At 52.1% G+C, this 19407-nt stretch overlaps 1 protein-coding gene across 17 annotated transcripts in view; it reads right to left on the bottom strand.

Moving 5' to 3' along the window:
* LOC105487712 (TLE family member 3, transcriptional corepressor) overlaps nucleotides 1-11672 on the bottom strand; it is a 50219-nt gene extending 38547 nt beyond the window's left edge. For 8 of the 17 annotated variants that reach the window (XM_011751268.3, XM_011751286.3, XM_011751297.3 and 5 more), the window contains exons 1-4: nucleotides 10303-11666; nucleotides 9687-9787; nucleotides 9104-9167; nucleotides 8049-8093 (exon numbers count right to left, since the gene is read on the bottom strand). In XM_011751268.3, coding sequence (XP_011749570.1) covers nucleotides 8049-8093; nucleotides 9104-9167; nucleotides 9687-9787; nucleotides 10303-10326 — 234 coding nt within the window. In that variant the 5' untranslated portion in view covers nucleotides 10327-11666. Of the gene's footprint in view, nucleotides 1-8048; nucleotides 8094-9103; nucleotides 9168-9686; nucleotides 9807-10302 lie in introns of those variants that run through there. The other 9 variants (XM_011751307.2, XM_011751345.2, XM_011751334.3 and 6 more) reach the window with 4 other exon arrangements.
* Nucleotides 11673-19407: the final 7735 nt, after the last annotated feature.

The following is a 19407-nucleotide window of genomic DNA, read 5'->3' as shown; positions in this document are numbered from 1 at the left end:
TAGCTGGCTGGGTGATGTAGGAGTCCAAACCTCAAGTCTTCATGGCTGACCAGGAAGGGAGAGCCCTCTCCTGCACCCAAATTGCATATGGTACTCAGTGCTAAAAAACTAGTGGGAAGAGCTCTTCTGCATTTGAGTCTCCATTTGAAGAAAGGATCAGCCTTCAGTGCGAACAAAAAAGCAACTTCTATTGGCCTGCGGTAGTTTTCATTCAAAATTAACAAACAAAAATAGCAGTAGAAGAGCTGTGAACAATAGTCAGACTTAAAAGCCTCATGAGATCAGGCCACACACAACACTTGGAACTCCATGCCCAAACAGACAAGGCCTGGCAAGCTGAGTTTACCAATTCACTCACTCAGCACTTGTCTCTTCCCCATCTCCGCTTTGTCATCTCTCCCTCCCAGTTATCTCTTCCCACCCCACCCTGCCTTCTTCCCCTTTTGCACTTAAACTGTCCATAGTGTGAGATGAAAAGAAAAAGATGCCTAAGATACATTAAAGACACTTTTAAATAAAGATTCATGACACCTTTACAACTCTTTCTATAATCACAACGTTTGCAGCCTACAGGCCTCTGTCAGAAAACTAATAAAGCTTCTGTCCTTCCCAAAGAGTCCATAACACTCTTCAGGGTAAGAGAGAACCCTGAGCTGGAATATTACCTTCCCTCCTCAAGTCCCCACAAAATGCACACTGTATATCCAGTATGGGCCAAGCACTGCTCAGGGTTCAGGGCCCTTAGTGAAAAATACAAAATGGTCCTGTCCCTCATGAAACTCACAGTCCTGTCACAGCACAGGCCTCACCTCCCCCACCCCAATTTGAGAACATAGCCCTCTAGTACCCAGGCCATCTTCACATTCCAAGCTTTCAGGGTATGCTCTGATGCTTTTATCCTATGTCTGTCTGTCCTGGACCCAAATACCCATTATTTTAGCTGCTAAGATGAAAATGTCAAATCTGCTTTGCAATCAAGTGCTACAGAAATTCTAAGGGGTTTCATTATAATCTATAATACCTGGAAGATCAAATTTTTCAAACAGTTTGTCCTCAGGAAAGTACTTCCCCTGGGATTGTTTGGTGGTGGCAGCAGCCAGAACACTGGATCCTATCATTCACACGGTGATGGAAGGAACCACCTAAGACACCAGCCAAGCCCATCCATGCTCCTACCCTTTACCAACAGCAGCCAGCCTGAGAGAGAACAGGACAACATGGACTCCAGGCCCTAACAGGGTTTCTCTGGCCTCTCAGGCCCCACAGATGGGAACTTGCTTCTCTCTTCTCCCTTCACAGGACACATCGGCAATGGGAGGCTTTGGTGACAGAGAGGCAAAGGAAACCTCTTCCAAAGGTCTGCATCTTCAAAGCAATAATGAAGTCGGCTGGTGTGAAGGGGAGAAAGGTATTTGTTCTCAGATAAAATCTTCGGGGTGGACTAGACGGGCCCCTTGGTTAACCCTCCAAGCCTGGTATGAACCTCTACTTAAGAATAGAAGTCCCTGTCCTACCCACCCTGTTGATTTCCAGATGGGCCTCTTGGGCCATCAACTCTGCAGTGAACAGCCTCCTAGAATCTAATTCCTTAGCAGTCCTGCCCTGACTCTCCAACAAGGTGACCCCTCTCCTCCAGCCCTCCCCCAGAAGGTGGCCTCTGCCTAAACATTCACAGTGACAGCTCCGCAGCCCACTGATTGTGCAACATCCTTAGCAAACAAAAGAATTCAAAATCAATGCTGATGTGAATTCAGACTCCCCCATTACCTCGAGAAACACAAGGTCCTAAGGACTCTCAGTAGGGCAAGCCTGACCCACAGTTTGCTGCCTGCAAAGGACGATGCTTCAAAACAACAAATCCACCAAATATTCCCCGCTTACATGGCGGCAGGACATTTCCCCCTTCCTTAAGTTTCTCCTTAACCCCAACTTGAAGGGAACAATTATTTTATAAAGAATTTTTTTAAACTATGTATTTTGAAAGAGAAGAGAAAGTCAAAAGAAGAAAGGAAAAAAAGGAAGAAAGTATCTTGGCTGTGCGTCTCAGAGAGCATTTGTTGAAAACAAGATATTGTCCCTTTAAGCATATAAAAACAAGGCCCTTGAGCACGCAGTTCTCACTCTGGTACACAATTATGGGTGCTTTCAGCTGTCTAGCACTACTTCAAGTGCTCTCTTAAACCAGACTGTCAATGGCATGTTGAAAGCTATTTTGCTGGCTGCTATCATTAATAGCAAAGTGGAGAGCTGGGCTGATGAGAATTAAATATGGGGGAGGGGGCGGGTCATAACCAGTCATTACAGAATTACCAATATGAGAAAGGAGACAATGCCACTTTGGGGAATAAAGTTCAAAGCAGCGCATTACGGTAGGAAAGCAGGCAGGGCAGGCCACAGACGGCCCAGAGCGGGCCCCCGCCCCCACCCCGAGGCAGATGGACTCAGGCCAGCCCTGGAGAGCCAGCCATGCAGGGATGGAGGGAGCCACGGAGTTGGGAGCCGCGACTGCAAGGGCAGAGGGGCCTTGGAGATCACTCTGCTGCAAAATGTCACCACCTCGCCTCACTTCCCAAGTGCAGTCCCCGCCCCACATCATTCCAAAGACGTGTGGCTTCCAGAACATATCTCACTGCCTTGCCACGAGCTGTTGCCACCCTGGAGGGGCCTCCGCTGCCGACTTCTGCCTCATAAACCCTCCCTTTAAGACTTGCCTCAAGTAAAGCCCTCAGTGAAGTCCGCTCTCACCCCACTCTCCCCTCCCAGGAAGAATAAGCTGTTCTGTGCTGGGTGCTCCTCCTGTGACACTCGGGCCACACTAGCACTTACCTCACTGCATTGCAATTACTTATTTAGACATCCGACTCCCCCGCAGAGGGAATGGTGTCTTATTCGGCTGTGTAACCAACCTCTGCCCACACCCAGCATATCCCAGGCCCCTAATAACTGCTTTGGGAATGAATCCAACCCCCTCATTTCACTGATGAAGAAACTGGATGCCGGGCCATAGGAGGAAGCCTGCAGAGCAGGCGGCCAGCCCACAGCTAAAATCCCCACTTCCTACTCAGAGTTCAGGGAATCGCAACTCTATTCTCAGATAACCTGAGGAAATTTTGAAGAAAAACCAAGATGTCTAGTGAGCACCTATTATATACTAAGTGCTATAGAGCCCTCAGCAGAGGGGCTTCTTTCGTACCTACAAAAATGAGATGAGGAATGAGTGCCAGATCACAGGGGAAAACACTGCCGAGGTTAGGTCTTTGTCACCTTTTTGCCCCTGGTGTCCCAGTATTTTGTACAATGAGATAGAAGGACTTTCTCCCACGGAGAAAGCAAAGGGAGATTTATTCCTTGAGGGACTCCTCCTTCAACAAAATAGAAACAAACAGCCTAGAGCCTTCCTCTGCAAGGTGGGAAGGAGGAGTTCAAGCAAAGGAGGAACGCTGCCGTCTGCCGTGGGCTCCTGGTCCAAAAGAGTTCAGAGAATGAGTCCTGAATTAGGAGCCAGGTTCCCACCCCTTGATTTGTAAAGTAAGGACAAGGGGTCATTTGCTCATCTCCCAGGGTCATTTCAATGACAAATGCACAAGAAGGAAAAGACCCCAAAAGCACTGAAACCGCCACTCTACCACTCCCACTGGCAACTAGAGAAAAGGGGTCCAAAGGCAGTCTTGAGGGGTTGGGCAGCCTCCCTCTAGCTAGACAGCATGCAGGGAGCTTGGAGCCCCCAGACCCCAAAGCTGAGCGAGGCAGGCACCCCCTCAGTGAGAGGACTCGTGATTACAGTCTGTTCCAGGGAAGATCAATATGGCAGGAAAAGTCAGATGGATACCAGGGCATAGAACTCTGGCAAAAAAGAAAAAAAAATTTCACAGTTCAACTCAGATGCCACACAAATAGGCACTTCCCTAGTCTAAGGACCTTTGACCCCTTCTACTTTGCAAGTGGTCCCACATTCCCCTACCAAGACAGGCTCAACTCCTTGGCAGAGTCTTTTGTAACCTCATCACCTGGTAGCTCCCTCTGGCCACCTGTACCTTGCACCTTCACCGTGGTCACAGAACTTCTGTGTGCCTCAAGATCTTCCAGCCGAGCCCCTTATCCTTTAGATGAGAAGATCCAGAGCGGGGAGGGGAGGGGAGTGACAAATGGGGATTTTCCATTTCCCACCTCAGCTCTGTGTTTATGGCACCCCATGGCTAGGGTAAAAAGTTCACAGGTTGTACCTCCCTTCTCTGTCAATGAATCTTTCCTCTGGGATTGCTAGTTATGCATTATGTATTATTATTACACACATCAAATCATTAGTTGTGCAAATAGCTGGCAATTCAAAACAGGACTGTGGACAATAAGGGTTCGGCGATATGATTATACAACCCGAAATGGGGCACTTTGGACTCTGGTGGGGCCAGGTTTGTAGTCTTAGCCTGTTTGGATAATAACGCAGAAAGAAGCAATAGTAATTAAAGACACAGAGTACATTAGAAAAGGAGCACTCTTCATTTCTTGAGTCTGACAGAAAAGAGTCCCGGGCTGGAAGGGAAGCAGCGGTAGCAGCTTTACCACTAACGTGGGACTGTATGACTGGATACATCAGCTTCCCTTCTCTGGGCCTCCGTTTCCTCATCTGTAACTTGAAAAGTTTGCATGAGAACCCAAAGGGCTCTTCCAGTTCCAAGATTCAAAAAGAAACTTACAGGAAAGGTTGTTCAGTTTACAGAAAAAAAGGTGACTGTATCGTGTTGGCACAACACTGCCCCAAAATCAAAATGGCTCAAGTCCACTTTCAAAACATCAGTGCTCACCAACAGTGGGTGAAAAGGCTGCCTGACCCAGCTTCTCAGAGCATCAGTGCCTCAAATCCAACGCATGGCAGTCGCTCTGGGGCCCCTGGTTCTAAGCTGGCTTTGTTATTTGTGGCTGACACTGGAAAGCCTCTGCACAAACAAGATGGCAACTGATGAGCCAGTCAGTCATCACTGCCTCCCCAGCCTCTCTGAACCACCCTCGACATTTGGACGGAAAGCAGGGGGCTTGGTGGAGGTGGGTGACCTCTTGAAGTCCCGGGCCAGGCCTGTGATCCTGTAATCTTTGCTTTACCGTAATTAGGGAGGGAGGCAGAAGAGTAGGAGGAGAAACCATTTATTACTTCTCTGGGATTTTGACAGCTTGGAAAAAGAGAGAGACAGAGAAACAGCCAGAGAAGGAGCCAGCCACAGTGAGTTTAACCTCTCAGTAAAATAAAAATGGGCTGGACGCACCTCATCAGCTGCCCTCTGTCAATACCCGGGCCCATCTGGCAGGACTCGAGGTTCCCAGCTAATTGGCATTTCCCATAGAGCCAGCAAAGGAGAGTTTTTAAAAAAATATGTGGTGGTGATGGTGGAGTGCGTGTGAGCGTATGCGCACGCAGGCTGAGGACTGCCACACTTCCCAAGGTGCTAGCTCTGTAGATCATCTATTATATAAAAGTACAGACAGTCCGCACCCCCACCCCAGCTTAAAGATGAAGAATCCAGCCTGTTTGTTCCAGGCAGATGTAATCACACGAACAGTCAAGTCTAGAGGGCAGGACACTGCATGAATAATTCAAGCACTCCAGTCACTTGATTGTGTGTGCAGATAAAACACCAGTCAACCGCTAAACAGGTCAGCTGATAAACTTGTTTGCTCAGGCCTAACCACCATTCGCCAAATGCACCCAAGACCCACACTACAATTAGTGGCAGGGCTTTCTTCTCCAGAACCCTTGCAAACCTAGGGAGTGGCCAACTCCATTAGGTTAGGGTTGCATTTCATGGCACAGGTTTCTTCACCTCCTTGCCTCTTTGTTCCTCCACAGCCACAGGGTGATTTCACCCAACTCAGAGATTGCCATAAGCTTGAGAAGCCACTGCATTCAGAGCACACATGTTCAGGCTGGGAACTCAGGCTAGAGGGCAAAGGTGAGTGGCAAGCAAGGTAAAGTGCCCAGTGGGAAAGCCAGAGGGCTGGATTTGAGTCCCAGCTCTGACTTCCTGGCCTCCCTGAAGCCTCAGTTTCCTCACCTATAAAAAGGGGGCAAAGAATCCCTCTTTCCACCACCGGCAGTTGAGAGGATTAAATGAGACAACGTAGCCAAACCCCAGGCATTCTCCCCTTAAGAACCTTGTTTGGGGAATGGCCAGAAATCCCAGATGTACACAGCTGCTCTTTATATAAACCCCACCATCAAATGCGTTAAGATATTTAACTCTTCCTGCGTTCACAGCATCCCCAGGACTCACAGAACAGATCTGCTGCGAGCCAAGGTGGATTTCTTAGTGCCAAAGCACCATCCATTCACAGACATGCGGAACACCACCCATGCAGACCTCAACATGCAACGAGACATTACACCTTAATTACCAAGCTCTTACAATAACTGCTGCTATAAATTTTAAACCTGGGTGCAATTACCTTCTTTAAACACACCCAAGATACTAAGCGTTGAGAAAAAAAAAGAGCGGGGTAGACAAAGGGAGGAAGTGGCACCCTGCATACACCCCAAGGTCCTTGAAACACCTGGGACCCCAGTTCCATTTCAAGCATTCTTCCGGGACCTGGCCCGTTCCAGTCGCAGAACCTGTCTCGATTCTATTTTCCCGAGGAGAAATATCTTTACGTATAAAGCCCTGTCTGTTTATTATTTCTGTGTGTCAAGAAGTAAAAACATGGTAGCCTTCATATGCCTTCCTAAGGGACTAACTAATCCCTCAGGAAGCCACAAGTTGGCTTCCCACACATTGCTCAATAAACTCAGGCCCCTTTCTGGCTTCCCTTCACCCAACACTGGGGCTCCCTCCAGGAGGGGAAAGGAAACTACAGATCCCAAAGGCTCTACAGGAAGCCACTCAAGTGGGTAGGAATCTGCCCACTTTCCAGGGTCACCTGCCCTTCTCACCTGCCCTGGGTCCTGCCTCCTTAAAGAGCAAAATTGAAACCTTGTAAACGACTGTTAATTTACAGCAGAAAATCCATTCAAGTCACGGTCACCAAAGGCTAGAATGAGTCAACAGTCTTCTGAGATTTCATGAACACCAATTGTTAAAAAGAACAACCGGCCTGCCTGCTCCATTTATACGTGCCAAGTCAACTCTAATCGTTGGCCAAGCCAAATTATAGGCAGCCTTTCCTCAGAACACAAATACACAAACAGGCCTCTCCCACAGCCCAGCCTAGCACCGGGACTAGTTACTGATATGCACTGAGATAAAGGGTGTTTGTATTTGCTCGGTTTGAGGTATACTGTTATTAGAAGAGTGACAATACCAGGTAGTTTACATATCCATCAAACGACACCACACTAGCTAAACTGGTTTGACTTCAGGATTTCAAAGCTGAGCTCAACCCCCAGCCATCTCAAAAGTCCTGGCTAGGCTGCCCCTGGGCAAGTTACTTCACCCAGGAGCTTCAGCTTCCTTCTCTGTAAAATGGGAATTCGGCTGCCTTCAAATCAAGACAGAGATGAAAAAACCACCTTGTCAATGCAAGGCATTAAAGTTGTATTTCATTCTGGCTTTATATTTTTAAGCAGTTAGCAGCTTCATTCCCTTAAATTTCGACAGCTCAGCCTGGCTTTTAAGGCTCTTGAAGTTTAATCTTATCAACGCAGAACATCACATTTTTGCAAAAAGAAAAAAAAGAGAGAAAGAAAAAAAAAATCCTCCTGTATTTCCTCTTGAGAATTTTACATTAAAACAGATAAAAGCAGCCAGCCACCTCTGGGCTTTCAGGAGTTTGTAAAGCAGATCCTGGAGGTACAACTTTCCCTTTGGTCCTTTATCCTCCACCAGGATCCAAGACCAGGACTAATTTCACAAGCTCGAATGCTAAAAGCTCAACGTGTCTAAAAAAAAAATCAGCAAAGCCTCAGACCCTGCATTTCAAGGACTTGATCCATTCACTCTTCAAGGAGAAGGGGGAGGAATAGAAGAACCAGGCTCATTTTCAAACAAGAGAGAACATAAGACGTCCACATATGTAAGTTTTTAAAAAATGAAATATATTTTTCAAAAGAGAAAAGCACTTACCTGCTTGTGCATTTCAATGTTCAAGCCATAGGACATCTCATAGTACTAAAAGTAAAAAGAATGGCTATTAACAGACAACACAGAAATCTGATCATTTTTGAAAATCAGTTTTTTCTTGGAAAGGTTTTGCCCAAGTCATACTTTTACAATACATTTGCTAAAGAAGTTTAAATCAAACCCCAAAGCCAGCTTACAGAGCGGTTTAAGAGCTGACAAGGGTGAGTGTTCCTCTCATCTCAACAGAACGTTATATATGTGGTAGTAAGGGGAGCTGGGTCCTCCCTCCCACAAGCACCACATGTGCCCTATATCCTGTTTATACAAGGTTCAGGTTCAACAGGGAATCGTGTGTACACTGGGACCCTCTTGTCCTCTGAGAGTTATTTAGCACTGTGTCGAAGGCCTCTTATGTGGAAAGCAGTGCAGGCAGCCGTGCCCTCTCACAAATGAAGATTAAAACTTGCTGAAACGGACACTGGGCAAAAGGAAGACAGTCTGCCTACTGCCCCAGCGTGGACAAGATACCCAGCTGGGGGATCCCTGAGGAGGGGAGTGAAAGCAGAGGGCTTTATAAGGCCTCTCCACTCCTCACAACATCCTGGGGAAGGAGGGCTTCTGTCCCCCTCTGGCTAGATCCCAGCTGCAAAGCAGAAAAGTTTCTAAACACTCCCAGGAGGTCACTAAGAGAGATTTTTAGCAATCCTAATTTCACATGGGCTGGTCCAATCCTATCTTACTAGCCAAGATAGGGCAATGGCAATCGGCCCCTGAGCAACTTTCAAAACACAAATTAAAGGCACACAAAGATAGTACAGAAGTCGCCGGCCTGGAATCGGGGTTTCTCTTTCTGTCCCTCCCCTCACTCACCCTCCTCCAAGTGGCCCCGGCAATGGAAGCTGGGGAAGGGGAGGGCAAGACCAGATTATGCCCTCTACTAAGGCCGCCCTGCGGCTGGGCGGTGGTGGGGACCTGGCGCTCATCTCCCCAGATACACGCCGCGCCCCCGGCCGGGGTCGGCGCCCCCACTGCCCCCCAGGCCCACTGCCGCATCTCACCATCACATAATGGCGCTGCATCTCCGTCTTCTCGTTTGCCAGCTTGTCGTACTCCACTTTGAGGCTGCGAGGGCAGAAAAAGCCGGCTCAGGCCTGGCGCCTGGGCAGCCTCCTCTGAGGCCCCGACCCAAGGGCCTCGGGAGCCACTTTTCCACTTCCCTGACACCCTCCGGGGGCGCCCTCTTATCCCACAGCCAGGGGACACGGGGGGATTTGGGTCCCCACCGTGGGGAGGGGGATGTGAAACAATTCGAAACTTCCCGCGGCCCAGTCAGAGGACTTATCACGGCCGCAGGGGAGCAGGAACCTGACGCTGGCTCCCCACACCCAGAACCCGGAGTGAATCTGCTCGCCGCGACCTAGACCCTCATTCGGGGATCCCACAGGCGGCGCTGGGAGCCGGGCGGCTGCGGGCAATAAAGGGTTAAGGCGGCGCGCTCGGAAAGGGGAAACAAAAGGCGGAGGCCCGGGCTGCCCCGCCGCCCCTGGGTCAGGAGCCCCCTCCGTCCCCGCGGGGGATGGCAGGAGCCGCGCAGGGGCCGCCCCTCCCCGCCCGCCCCGGGGCGGCCCCCACCGGCCTTACCTGTGATACTGAGCTTGCAGGAACTGGAATTCGTCTTTGATCCTGTCACAAGACTCAGCCACCGTGAATTTAAATCCCGGCTGCCCGGGTTGATGGGGAGCCTGGAGCCCGCGAAGACAAGACAGGGGAGGGGGCAGGGGCATGAGACGGCTCTCAGAGCGGCCGCGGCCCCGGCCCCTCCCCGACGGCGCCCAACCAGAGAGGCCACCCTCAGCCCAGAACCTTCCCAGCAAGTTTCTCAGCTCTCCGACAGGGAGGAGGGGGGGCGCCCCATCTCTCCCAGTCGGCAGCGGGGCTCCCATGCCTTTCACCAAGGGCCTCCCTCTCCCCAGTAAGGCGGGGGCGGGAGACAAGCCGGGTGAGTTGGGAGACTTAAGAGCTGGGCCGGGGACCGCGTGAACAGCTCCCCCTGGAACACAGGCAGCCCCCCGCGCCACTCGCGCGGAATTAACCTCCTCTCTCAACGGCGCCCCCCGGCCGCATCCCCTTTGTGTGAGAGCACACGCACAAACACACACCATAAAGGTAGCAACAAGCAAAATGGAGGTGCCAGATAAACTGCCTCGTTTACCCTGCCATGATAGATGCTTAAATAAACCGAGTTGCAATTACTCACCGGATGTCTGCCCTGCGGATACATGGCAGGGAGGGGTCGTGATTCCGAGAGCGTGGAAGCGCCGAGAGCCCGGGCCGGGGAGGTGCGGGGGAGGGGGGAGCCGAGCCCGAGCGGGGGGCGGCCGGGAAACCGAGAGCTCGCCCCCGGCCCCCCCAGCTCGTTCTCGCAGCGAAATCCCAGAGTCGGGCGCCCGCCCCAAGTGGAGACAAAGAGCCGCGGAGCAGGCGGCAAAGTCGTCGGCGGGCGCCGGGGCCGGGCGGCGGGCGCGGGCTTTGTGCGCCTAGGGCTCGGCGGGCAGCGGCCGGCCGCCCTCCCTGGGCTGCGTCGAGCGCGTCAGTGCCCGGGACTGCGCGGACATCGTCGGCACCCCGGCAGGTCCGGCGCGGGGTCCCGAGGCCGGGGGCCCCTCCTGGGGCGAGCTCGGGCCCCCTCTGGGTCAGTCAGCGCGTCGCGCCTGTAGGGGGGCGCGCCGGGGCAGCCCCAAGCATCCGAGACGCGCGGGTCCGATCCTAGAGGCGGCCGGGCCTGGGGCTCGCTGCGAGAAGAGGAAGGAGGCGGGCTACGAGGTGGTGGCTTGGGGCCGCAGGAGCGCCGGAGGGTGAGGGCGGGAGCCCGGCGCGGGCGCTTCGACGCCCCCCCTCGGAGAGGAGAGCCTGCTGTTCAGTCTGCTACTGACGCTGCCGCCGCCGCCGCCGCCGCTGCTGCTGCAAGCCCTTCCCAGGGCCGGGGAGGAACTCCGGGCTCAGTAGGTGCAAATCAAACGCCCTGGCATCCTAACTCCAGCGGGTACGGGAAGCCTCCGCAAAGGGTTCTCGCTGCTCCCAGCTTGAGCGCCGCGTCCCCAGCGAGGAGCGCTCGGCGCCACCGCCGCTGCCGCCTTGGAGCGCACAAGCAGGAGAGCGCTGGAAGGGAGACGCAGCCCGAGACCGGGGAGCTCTGCGGCTTCCTTCCTTTCCCTAGGCCCGGCTCTCCTCTCCGCGCCCCGACAAACCCCCAAAACACACACACCCAACACACACACGCGCGCACACACACACACACACACACACCAAAAAAAAGTGCCCCGGACCTACGGATACCACACACAGACAGGCGAGGGGGACGAGCACGAGGTCTGAACTGCCGCGAGAGCAGTTCCAAATAGGGACTGAAAAGTAACAAAATAATGTGGCAGCTTCGTCCGGCGCTGGCCAATGGGAGCGCGGGGCCCCCACGTGGGGCTGCGGGACTCGGCCTACTACTGGGTGCCGCTGGGCGCGACGTCACAATGCCCTCTTGTGTCTAAAACTATGCATGAAAAGTAGCAATCAGGCCCTACCCGCTGGTGACTTTCGCATGGGAGTGAAAAACAGCGCTCCTCAGATCAGGAATTAACCGAAAGACATATAATAAATAGATATATATTATAGTCCTGGGCTGCTAGAGTTTTTTTCCTCCTCTTTTTTTTTTCCCACGATCTACTAGCAAATAATTATTTGGCGGGAGGAGGAAAGAGGGAAGACAGAGGAATAACAACAAAAGAAAATAAGACAGGCTGTACAATCTTCAAAACCTGTGGCTGGTAGTAATGTATCAGTTTATTCTGCAGCGGCGGCGAACGATTCCTCCCTCTAATCTCATTAGGTCTGCAAAGCAGCCCAATTAGATACTATAAAACAAACAGAATCACTTTGTCACTTTAATGTTTTCACTTCAAAAGATTTAGGACTGATAAAATGGTGGCTCCTAAAGTTGCCTCCGACCTTTAAAAATTTGCTTGTAACTGAGGATGTCCCCTTTTCTTCACCCCTTCTTCTGCCCGCCTCCCCCCCATAGCCCCCAGCTCTCCTTTGTTCACTCGCCCTTCTTTTCAGAAAGCCAAATAAACATCTCCTTTGATGTGCGGCGGCTGCCTGCGAGAAGTCTGAGGGACTCTGGCTTGGCGGGCAGCGCAGATGGAAGGGCCTGGCTGCCCCTGGACAACAGGCTCAGCCACGGCTGGCCCCATTCGGGGCGCCTTCCCGGTGGGGACAACTTCACCCTCGCCGTAGCCTCGCCGCTCGGGCTCCTCACTGCATCCCCAGGCTGAGGGGGTTGGAGAAGGGGTCGGGACCCTGCTCGGCCGAGGCCCGGGAACTCCGAGTTCCCACCTGGTTTGCTCAGCCTGCTCCCGGCAGCGTCACGGCGTTGGCGGAAGCCTGTAGGTGTCTAGGTCGCCAGCCTGGGCACCCCGGGGGGCGCGGACGCTCCCCCACTCGCGCCTCGCCCACCCCTGCCCCGCGCCCCCCGGACTCCCCGCTTGGTCGCACAGGCCACTCGACTCCCGGGCCAGCTTGCCCGCAAACCGATGGCCTCGCCCTCCCGCGCTCGGGGTTACGGCGGGGCAGACGAGCAAGCAGGGAGTGGCCCTCGAAGCGCGCACGGCCCGGTGGGCTGCCAAGGCGGGACCCCCGGGGCCCTCCCCGGCAAGTCCGCGAGCCCGCACGCACCCCGGGGCCCGCGGCGGGCGCGCGCGAGGCGACCGCGCGCCCCTGGATCTATATTCTCCCCTCATTAGGAGCCGGAGGTTAGCTTTTGCATGTTAATGAGGAGCTGAGAGCTAGCGGGCGCCCGGAGGCCGGAGCGCGGGGAGTTACACGTGAGCACCCGCCTCAGAACTGAACCTCCCCGCGCCCACTCCGGCCGCCAGCCCCGAACTGCGCTCCCTTCTTCATTTATTTATTCTCCTAAATAAAAACATAAATCGTGTTTCGGCGCGCACCGAAGACGAAAGAGGGAGAAGCACGGCTCGACAGATGCGAGCATCTGGCCGCAGCATTCATTAGACACAAAATGGCTCCTCTTAGGAGCTTCCTTTCCCCCTCCCCCTTCTCTGCCCTCCCCCTTACGTCACGGGTGGGCGCACCCGCTTCTTACCCGCCCCGCCCCTTTCTCGCTCCAGCCCCACGTGGGGGACGCCGACCACGCCTCCGAGCAAGGTGCGCGTCACCAATCACGGACCGCCGAAGGGGCTCTTCGTTGCTGATTGGCGAAGTTGCTGGGCCTTGTCAGTCCGCGGCCAGAGCTGTCAGTCAAAACCACGCGGGGTGGGGGAGCGCTGACAAATGCCGAGGCTTCTGAGCCTCCCGCTTGCAAATAGTGCTTGGAATGGCTGCTTAATTAGCTTTGAATGGCTTTTCCTTCCAGCTCAAACAATCTGTCACTACCATGTGGTATAAAGGAGCCATGCATAAAAAAGTAAGCAGAGGCTAAATATCAATTTGATTTTGTGTATCAAAGGAATATTTTATTTTTCTCCCTAGTAATGAAACGTATCAATTTAAATAATAAAAGGTAAAAACACACACACACACAAACAAAAAAAAAAAAAAAAAAAAAGGAAAAGAAAAGAGGGAAAAAAAAAAGAAAGAAAAAGAAAACCCAAACTCTACGTTGTTGCGACTCCTGCGCACGCCGAAACAGGTCACTTCTACAGCCCACGTTCTGGAGGAAGCCTGAAGACTCCCCGCTCCCCCCTTTAAACTTGCATTTAGTGTTTTGTTGTCGTCGTCCTCCAGAAGTCTAGAAGGAGTGGTGGAGGAAGGGTGGCCTGTAAAAGGGGACGTGGGGGCGGGGGATGGGGCGAACTTTAAAGAGAGCTCTTTGAAGCTGCCACTCAAAGTAGAGGGGGTTTTAAGACCCCGTAAACTGGGGGTCCTAGAGCAGGTCTCGATTTGGGAGCCGAGAGGAGAGGGGGCTGAGAGCGGGTGTGCGTCTCGCTTAAATTTATTAAACACAATGCCTTTAAGATGCCAGGGACGCGGCGCCTCGCCGGGCCTCCCTCTCAGTCTCCCTCTGAACTGGCTCCGACGGCGCCCGCCCGCAGGGGGCTGAGAAGCCCCGGGGCCCCCAGGTCGGGTCTTAGAGGACTGTGTACACACAGAAAACCACAGCAGCTCTGTCTCTGGCCCGGGTGTCCCTCCTGCCCCGATGTCCACGTCCCCGGTGACCACACAAGCCAGAGCGCTCCCGCACGGCAGACCCACGTCGAGTTCACCTGTGAGCCCCAGCGCCAGCGCCGAGCCCGGCACGCTGGAGGAGTTCGCGGCTGAGTGTCCCCGACGCGGTTTTGCAGAGCGCCGCCTCCTCCGCAGAGCCGGGCGGTAGAACCACTCTACGCAGTCGGGAAGAACAGCGCTTGAGTGCTCACTGGGTACAAGGCAGGGCACTGCTACCCAGGCAGCGCTCTCCTCTCCCTTACCTCACTCCCGAGGGAAGCGGTTTGGCTGGGGACCCCATTTTATAGAGCAAAAAAGAGAGGCTGAGAAAGCTCAGTCATTTGCCCCGAGCTGGGCAGAGGGTCAGGATTCGAATCCAGTTTAATGGTCAACCTCAGCGACCCCTTTGCTTGCGCAAGCTGGATACGTGAGAGTTTTTGCTGAAGAAAAGACATTCATTCATTCATTCATTCATTCATTCATTCATTCATTCCCAGCCCTTACTGAGAGCCTGGTTTTAGGAGTACAGGCCTCTCCTGCCTGTAGCTCCCACTCACTCCTCACCCAGCATCGCTCCCCGCTCTCACCGGCTGCCCGAACCCTGAGCAGGAAGGGGGCAGGGAGGTAAGGAACCAGGCCAACATCCCTTTAAGCTTACCACCAATATCTCCCCTTCCCCCCCACCCCCCACATGCCACCCCACAAATTAGGAAAAACAAGGAGAAAAATGCATGTCTTTTATGCTGTAGAAAGAGAAAAGAAAATAAAAAACATGTATACAACACCCCGTCCAAAGGCTTGACAATTATTTTAAAGAAGGAGGGGAGTCGACAGAAAGAGTTCAAACGTCTCTGTCTCCAGTTCTAATTGGAAACGTTTCAACTGTTTATGTTACAAGAAGTGTCAGGGTCATTTGCTACCGGAGAGCTGACTTCTCATTGGCTGCTTAATTGAGTACCTCGGAGTCCACCCCACGTGGGAGAGGAATTCCTGGCACATTTAAAAAAAAAAAAAAAAAAAAGTCACCCGGGTGAGACAGAAAGCCCGGCCTGGATTTACAGAGCAGCGGCTCCCCAGCCCCCAGCCCCTCATTTGGGGTGCAAGGTGGCTGGTGAGCGACTGTCTGCCAGTCTGAGGAGCCACTTCTCTGATTCTTTTAAAATATTCGTCAAACACTTTAGCTGAGTTAATATATGTTTTACCCCTTTTCTTAGGAATTAAAGGGTATGGCTCAGGCCAGCCACTAGGCTGTGGTCACCTATTTGAGGAACTGATCACAGTGCCATGTGTGGGGTTGCAAACCTTTCCATGTCATCCTTTCCACTGGCTTTGATTTTTGGAAGCCTCTTGTTGGAACTGCTCAGAGAGGACAGAAATCTCCCTCACCATGCCCCGCTCCCTCGGTTGATTCTATAAGGCTCCTCTGATTCTTGGGCTTTGTCTTCATCACTAGAGTAATTCTGTCCCCCCTACCCCACCCCTCCACTCACCAGGCATTCCAGACCTTCCTCCACAAGCAAGGACCTCAACACAGAGCAAAAGGAAGGGAAATTTTTATTTATTTAACAAACTCTTACATAGTGCTCAAGCTGTGTGCAGTGCTATTCTAAGCACTTGACAAATATGAACACATTTAATACTCACACAAGAAATGAAGTGGGTGCCATGAGTATCACCCCCATTTTACAGATGGCGAAATGGATACACAGAGGTACAATGATGTGCCCAGGATCACGTCAGTGACCGATGGACCCAGGCATTTGGGCATCAGTGTCCCTGCCCTTAACTACTATGCCCTGCTGTATCTACAAGCTTGGCTTTCCTGAGAATGCAGGCCAGGGCTGCAAGAGGGACCACAGGAACCTGGAGGGCCCCAGAGGGTCCCAGAGGGAGCTCATCCTGCAGCCACCTCATCTCAGGGAAGGCAACAGAGGCTAGTAGAGGGAGAGAACTTTCCAGGGTCTCCCAACTCCATCTTACCATTCTCTGACTGATTCAAGTTATGTGACCTTGGGGTACTTATTTAATCTTGCTAAGCCTCCATTTCCTCATCTGTAAAGTGGAGATAACAATCCAGTACCTGAGAGAATTGTCCTGAGAATCAATGGAGATAATGCATGTGGTGTACTTAGTACAGAACCTGGCACATTAAGTGATCGATAACAGTTAGCTGTGGTGGCCATGATGATAACACACAACTATCTGGGTGATTCAACTCCTCCAATATTTTCTGTGTGCCTGGAGAGGCTAGGAAGCCCTGGTGGGAGCAAGCCAGGCAGCAGCCCTAACCTTATTCTGCATAGGCACAGCCACGCCCAGGTGGGAATACCCAACTCCTCTCCTCTGGGCTCTCAAGAAGGCCCTCCTGAGGTCACTGGGCCTTCCTCTCCCTCTCTGGGAATCCCATACTTTATCAGGGTCCTCAGATGACCTTGGGCATCCCTGCAGCCCAAGGACCCTTGGAGCGTGCAGGAGGCGGGAAGGAAGGAATGGGGAGGGGCAATTCAGAGCTAACCCTGGGGTGAGGTGGGAGAGGATAGAGGCAGAGAGAGATCTGTCGGCCACCACAGTGGAATTCATAGCATTTCTGAGAAGACAAGCCACAAGAAATAAGCCTATAAAGTATGAAGTAGGGAAGAACAGTTGTGAGAAGGACGGTTCTGGAAAGACTTCCTGGAAGGGTGGCGCTTGAGCTCAGCTCAAAAGGATGGACAGAAGTTGCGGTGGGCAGAGGGGGCAGGATGAATAAATATTTCTAACAAAACCCTTCCCTTCCCCCTTCCCCAGCACCTAGGTCGTTTCTGCTTCCTTGGGTCTTGTCTTAGTTTTGCCACCTGACAAGCTGTTTTTGCTCCCTGGGGAACAGAGCTAAGAGCTTGCTTCTCTAAGACCCTGCTCCCATCCCCACTCCCATTTTAGGCTCCAATGAGGATGCCTCTGAAGGTTACTACAGCCAGGAGAGAGGGGTCCGCACCAACCTGGGCTTCAGGAGGCCTGAAGATCTGCAAGACCTTGGGCAAGACCCCCAAACTCCTGGGGTCTCCATTTTTACCTCTGAAAAATAAGAATAATGGCACCTAATTTCTTACCTGGCAAGAATTTACGGAAAGCTTACCTCCAAAATCTAAGGAAAGCCCTTGCCTTCGAAAACATACACAAGGCGAGACTGTCCCCAATTCCAGGTTGTATTCCAGGCTGTATCTAGGCCCTCAGAGCTAAATAGAACCTGTGCAGGGAAATAGTGTTGGGTAGAAGGGTGGGGGTGGGGGTGGGGGTGAGGGGACCAGGACCATTAGGGAAGCTGCCTGTAGAGGGTGGACCTTGCTGTGGCTCAGTGGGAAGGAAGGAAGAGAGTTCCAGATAGGAGCAAAGGTGCCCAGCCAGGACACTCCAGAGAACACTCACTGGGGAATGGTTTGGTTTGCTCCATGGCCCAATTAGCGGAAGAGGCCACTGCCTCTCTCCAGAAAGCTTTGGAAGCCAGACTACCAGGCGATGATTTACGATGAGGCCCTCATGCCCACCTGAGACTTTGTGAGGGGCAGGTGTGCAGGGTAGGCATGGAATGTGTTTGTTCACCTGTCTTTAGCAGAAGAATAAGACTGGAAACATTCTCCCCCACACCCGCTCCAAAGCCGAGCTGAATTGCATCCCGCTGTTCCCAAGGTGCACTTTGCTGACCTCTATTGACTAATGGCGCAGGGTTTCCATGCCTCATGCCGGAACCGGGTAAATATTTATCGAAGTGATTGGGCGTTCTAATTAAGAGATTTGTGCCGTTTCTTTCTTTCCTTTTTAAGGATTCAAAGCTGAGGCTTAGGAGATTAAGAAATATTTTGCTGGTATTAATGCATTCAACTTCACAAGGGTGGAGGCCCACGCTGTAAGAATTATCCAGGCCAGTGGAAGGGAGTTCTGGGGTCAGTCTGGATCATTTAGGCGGAACTTGCGCCAGGCACACCTGGTCTTTGATGGAGGTTCTGAGTTGGGGCGGGGAAGGAGGAGGGAACGAGAGATGAGAGAGTATTTGCCTGACAGATTTGATTTTCACTCCCAGATCTGTTATCAGCTTTGTATCTTTTTAATAAATGAATTTATAAATGTGAGTTTGTCACATACATCCAGCAATAGTGAGAGTCTGATCAAGTGTGTTCTCATACACCAGTGGCTCTTAACTGAGGGTGATTTTGCTTCCAAGGGGAATTTGGGCAGTATTTGGAGACATTTTTGGTTTTCACAGCTCAGGGTAGCAGTGCCTTTGGGTACAGAACAGAGATGCCTCTAAACATCCTGCAATGCACAGAACACCCTCCTCAACAAAGAATAATCCAGCCCCAAATGCCAATAGTCCTGAAATTGAGAGACCCTGACATATATTATCTCATGTAATCTTAACAAATAGGGCCGTTCTCTATGTCCCTATTTTGCAGGTGAGTAAACTGAGATACAGGAAGCAAAGTGTCACATGTGCAGGAAGGGAAGAAGCTGATTGGTGAGCCCAGTCCCCTCTGTCTCCAAAGCCTACCCTCTGTCCTCTCCTCTCAGTGCCCTCTCTACTAGAAAGTAATTCAAATCCCCCCAGTTCTAGGTTCCTACCTTGTGCCGCATTTGAGCCATTTTAAAGATTGCCCTACAAGTTAGCAATTATCTAGTCATTCAGATAAAGTCACTTTATGAAGAGCTAATGCTAGAGAGGTCCTGGGATCCTCTGGCAGCTCCTCCAAGTGGGGACAACAGTCCTAGGTTATTAGGTGCCTGTGTAACATTGGAAAATAGTCACAAAAGTTGCCGTTGGCACATCCCTGAAAGATGTCAGGGTGGAAGGCTAAATGGAATTAGGTTGTACGGAGTTTGGCAGGGAGGTGTGGCCTAGTGATGGGGTATTCTTTGCCTTTTTGGGGAGTGCCCTTCCTGAAGTTGAGATTCTGCAGGAGGGAGATAGGGACAACCACAGAGAGGTGGGTTGAAACAAGGTTGGGGGGCAAACACAGGAGACTGATGGGGACTCTGAAAGTCCAAGCTGCAGGTGGACCTTGGAGTTCTGGAAATAGAGAGAGATAGGGGCAAGAAAGGGGGTAAAGGGGCCTCACTTGCAAGAAAGGCACATAGAAGACTATAGATTTTGATGTTGGAGTGGAATTGAAACCAA

The sequence above is a fragment of the Macaca nemestrina genome, chromosome 7 (genome assembly GCF_043159975.1).
Source record: "Macaca nemestrina isolate mMacNem1 chromosome 7, mMacNem.hap1, whole genome shotgun sequence".
NCBI lineage: Eukaryota > Metazoa > Chordata > Mammalia > Primates > Cercopithecidae > Macaca > Macaca nemestrina.
The sequence above is the reverse complement of the archived record's forward strand: the minus strand, read 5'-3'. Positions and strand labels throughout refer to the sequence as shown.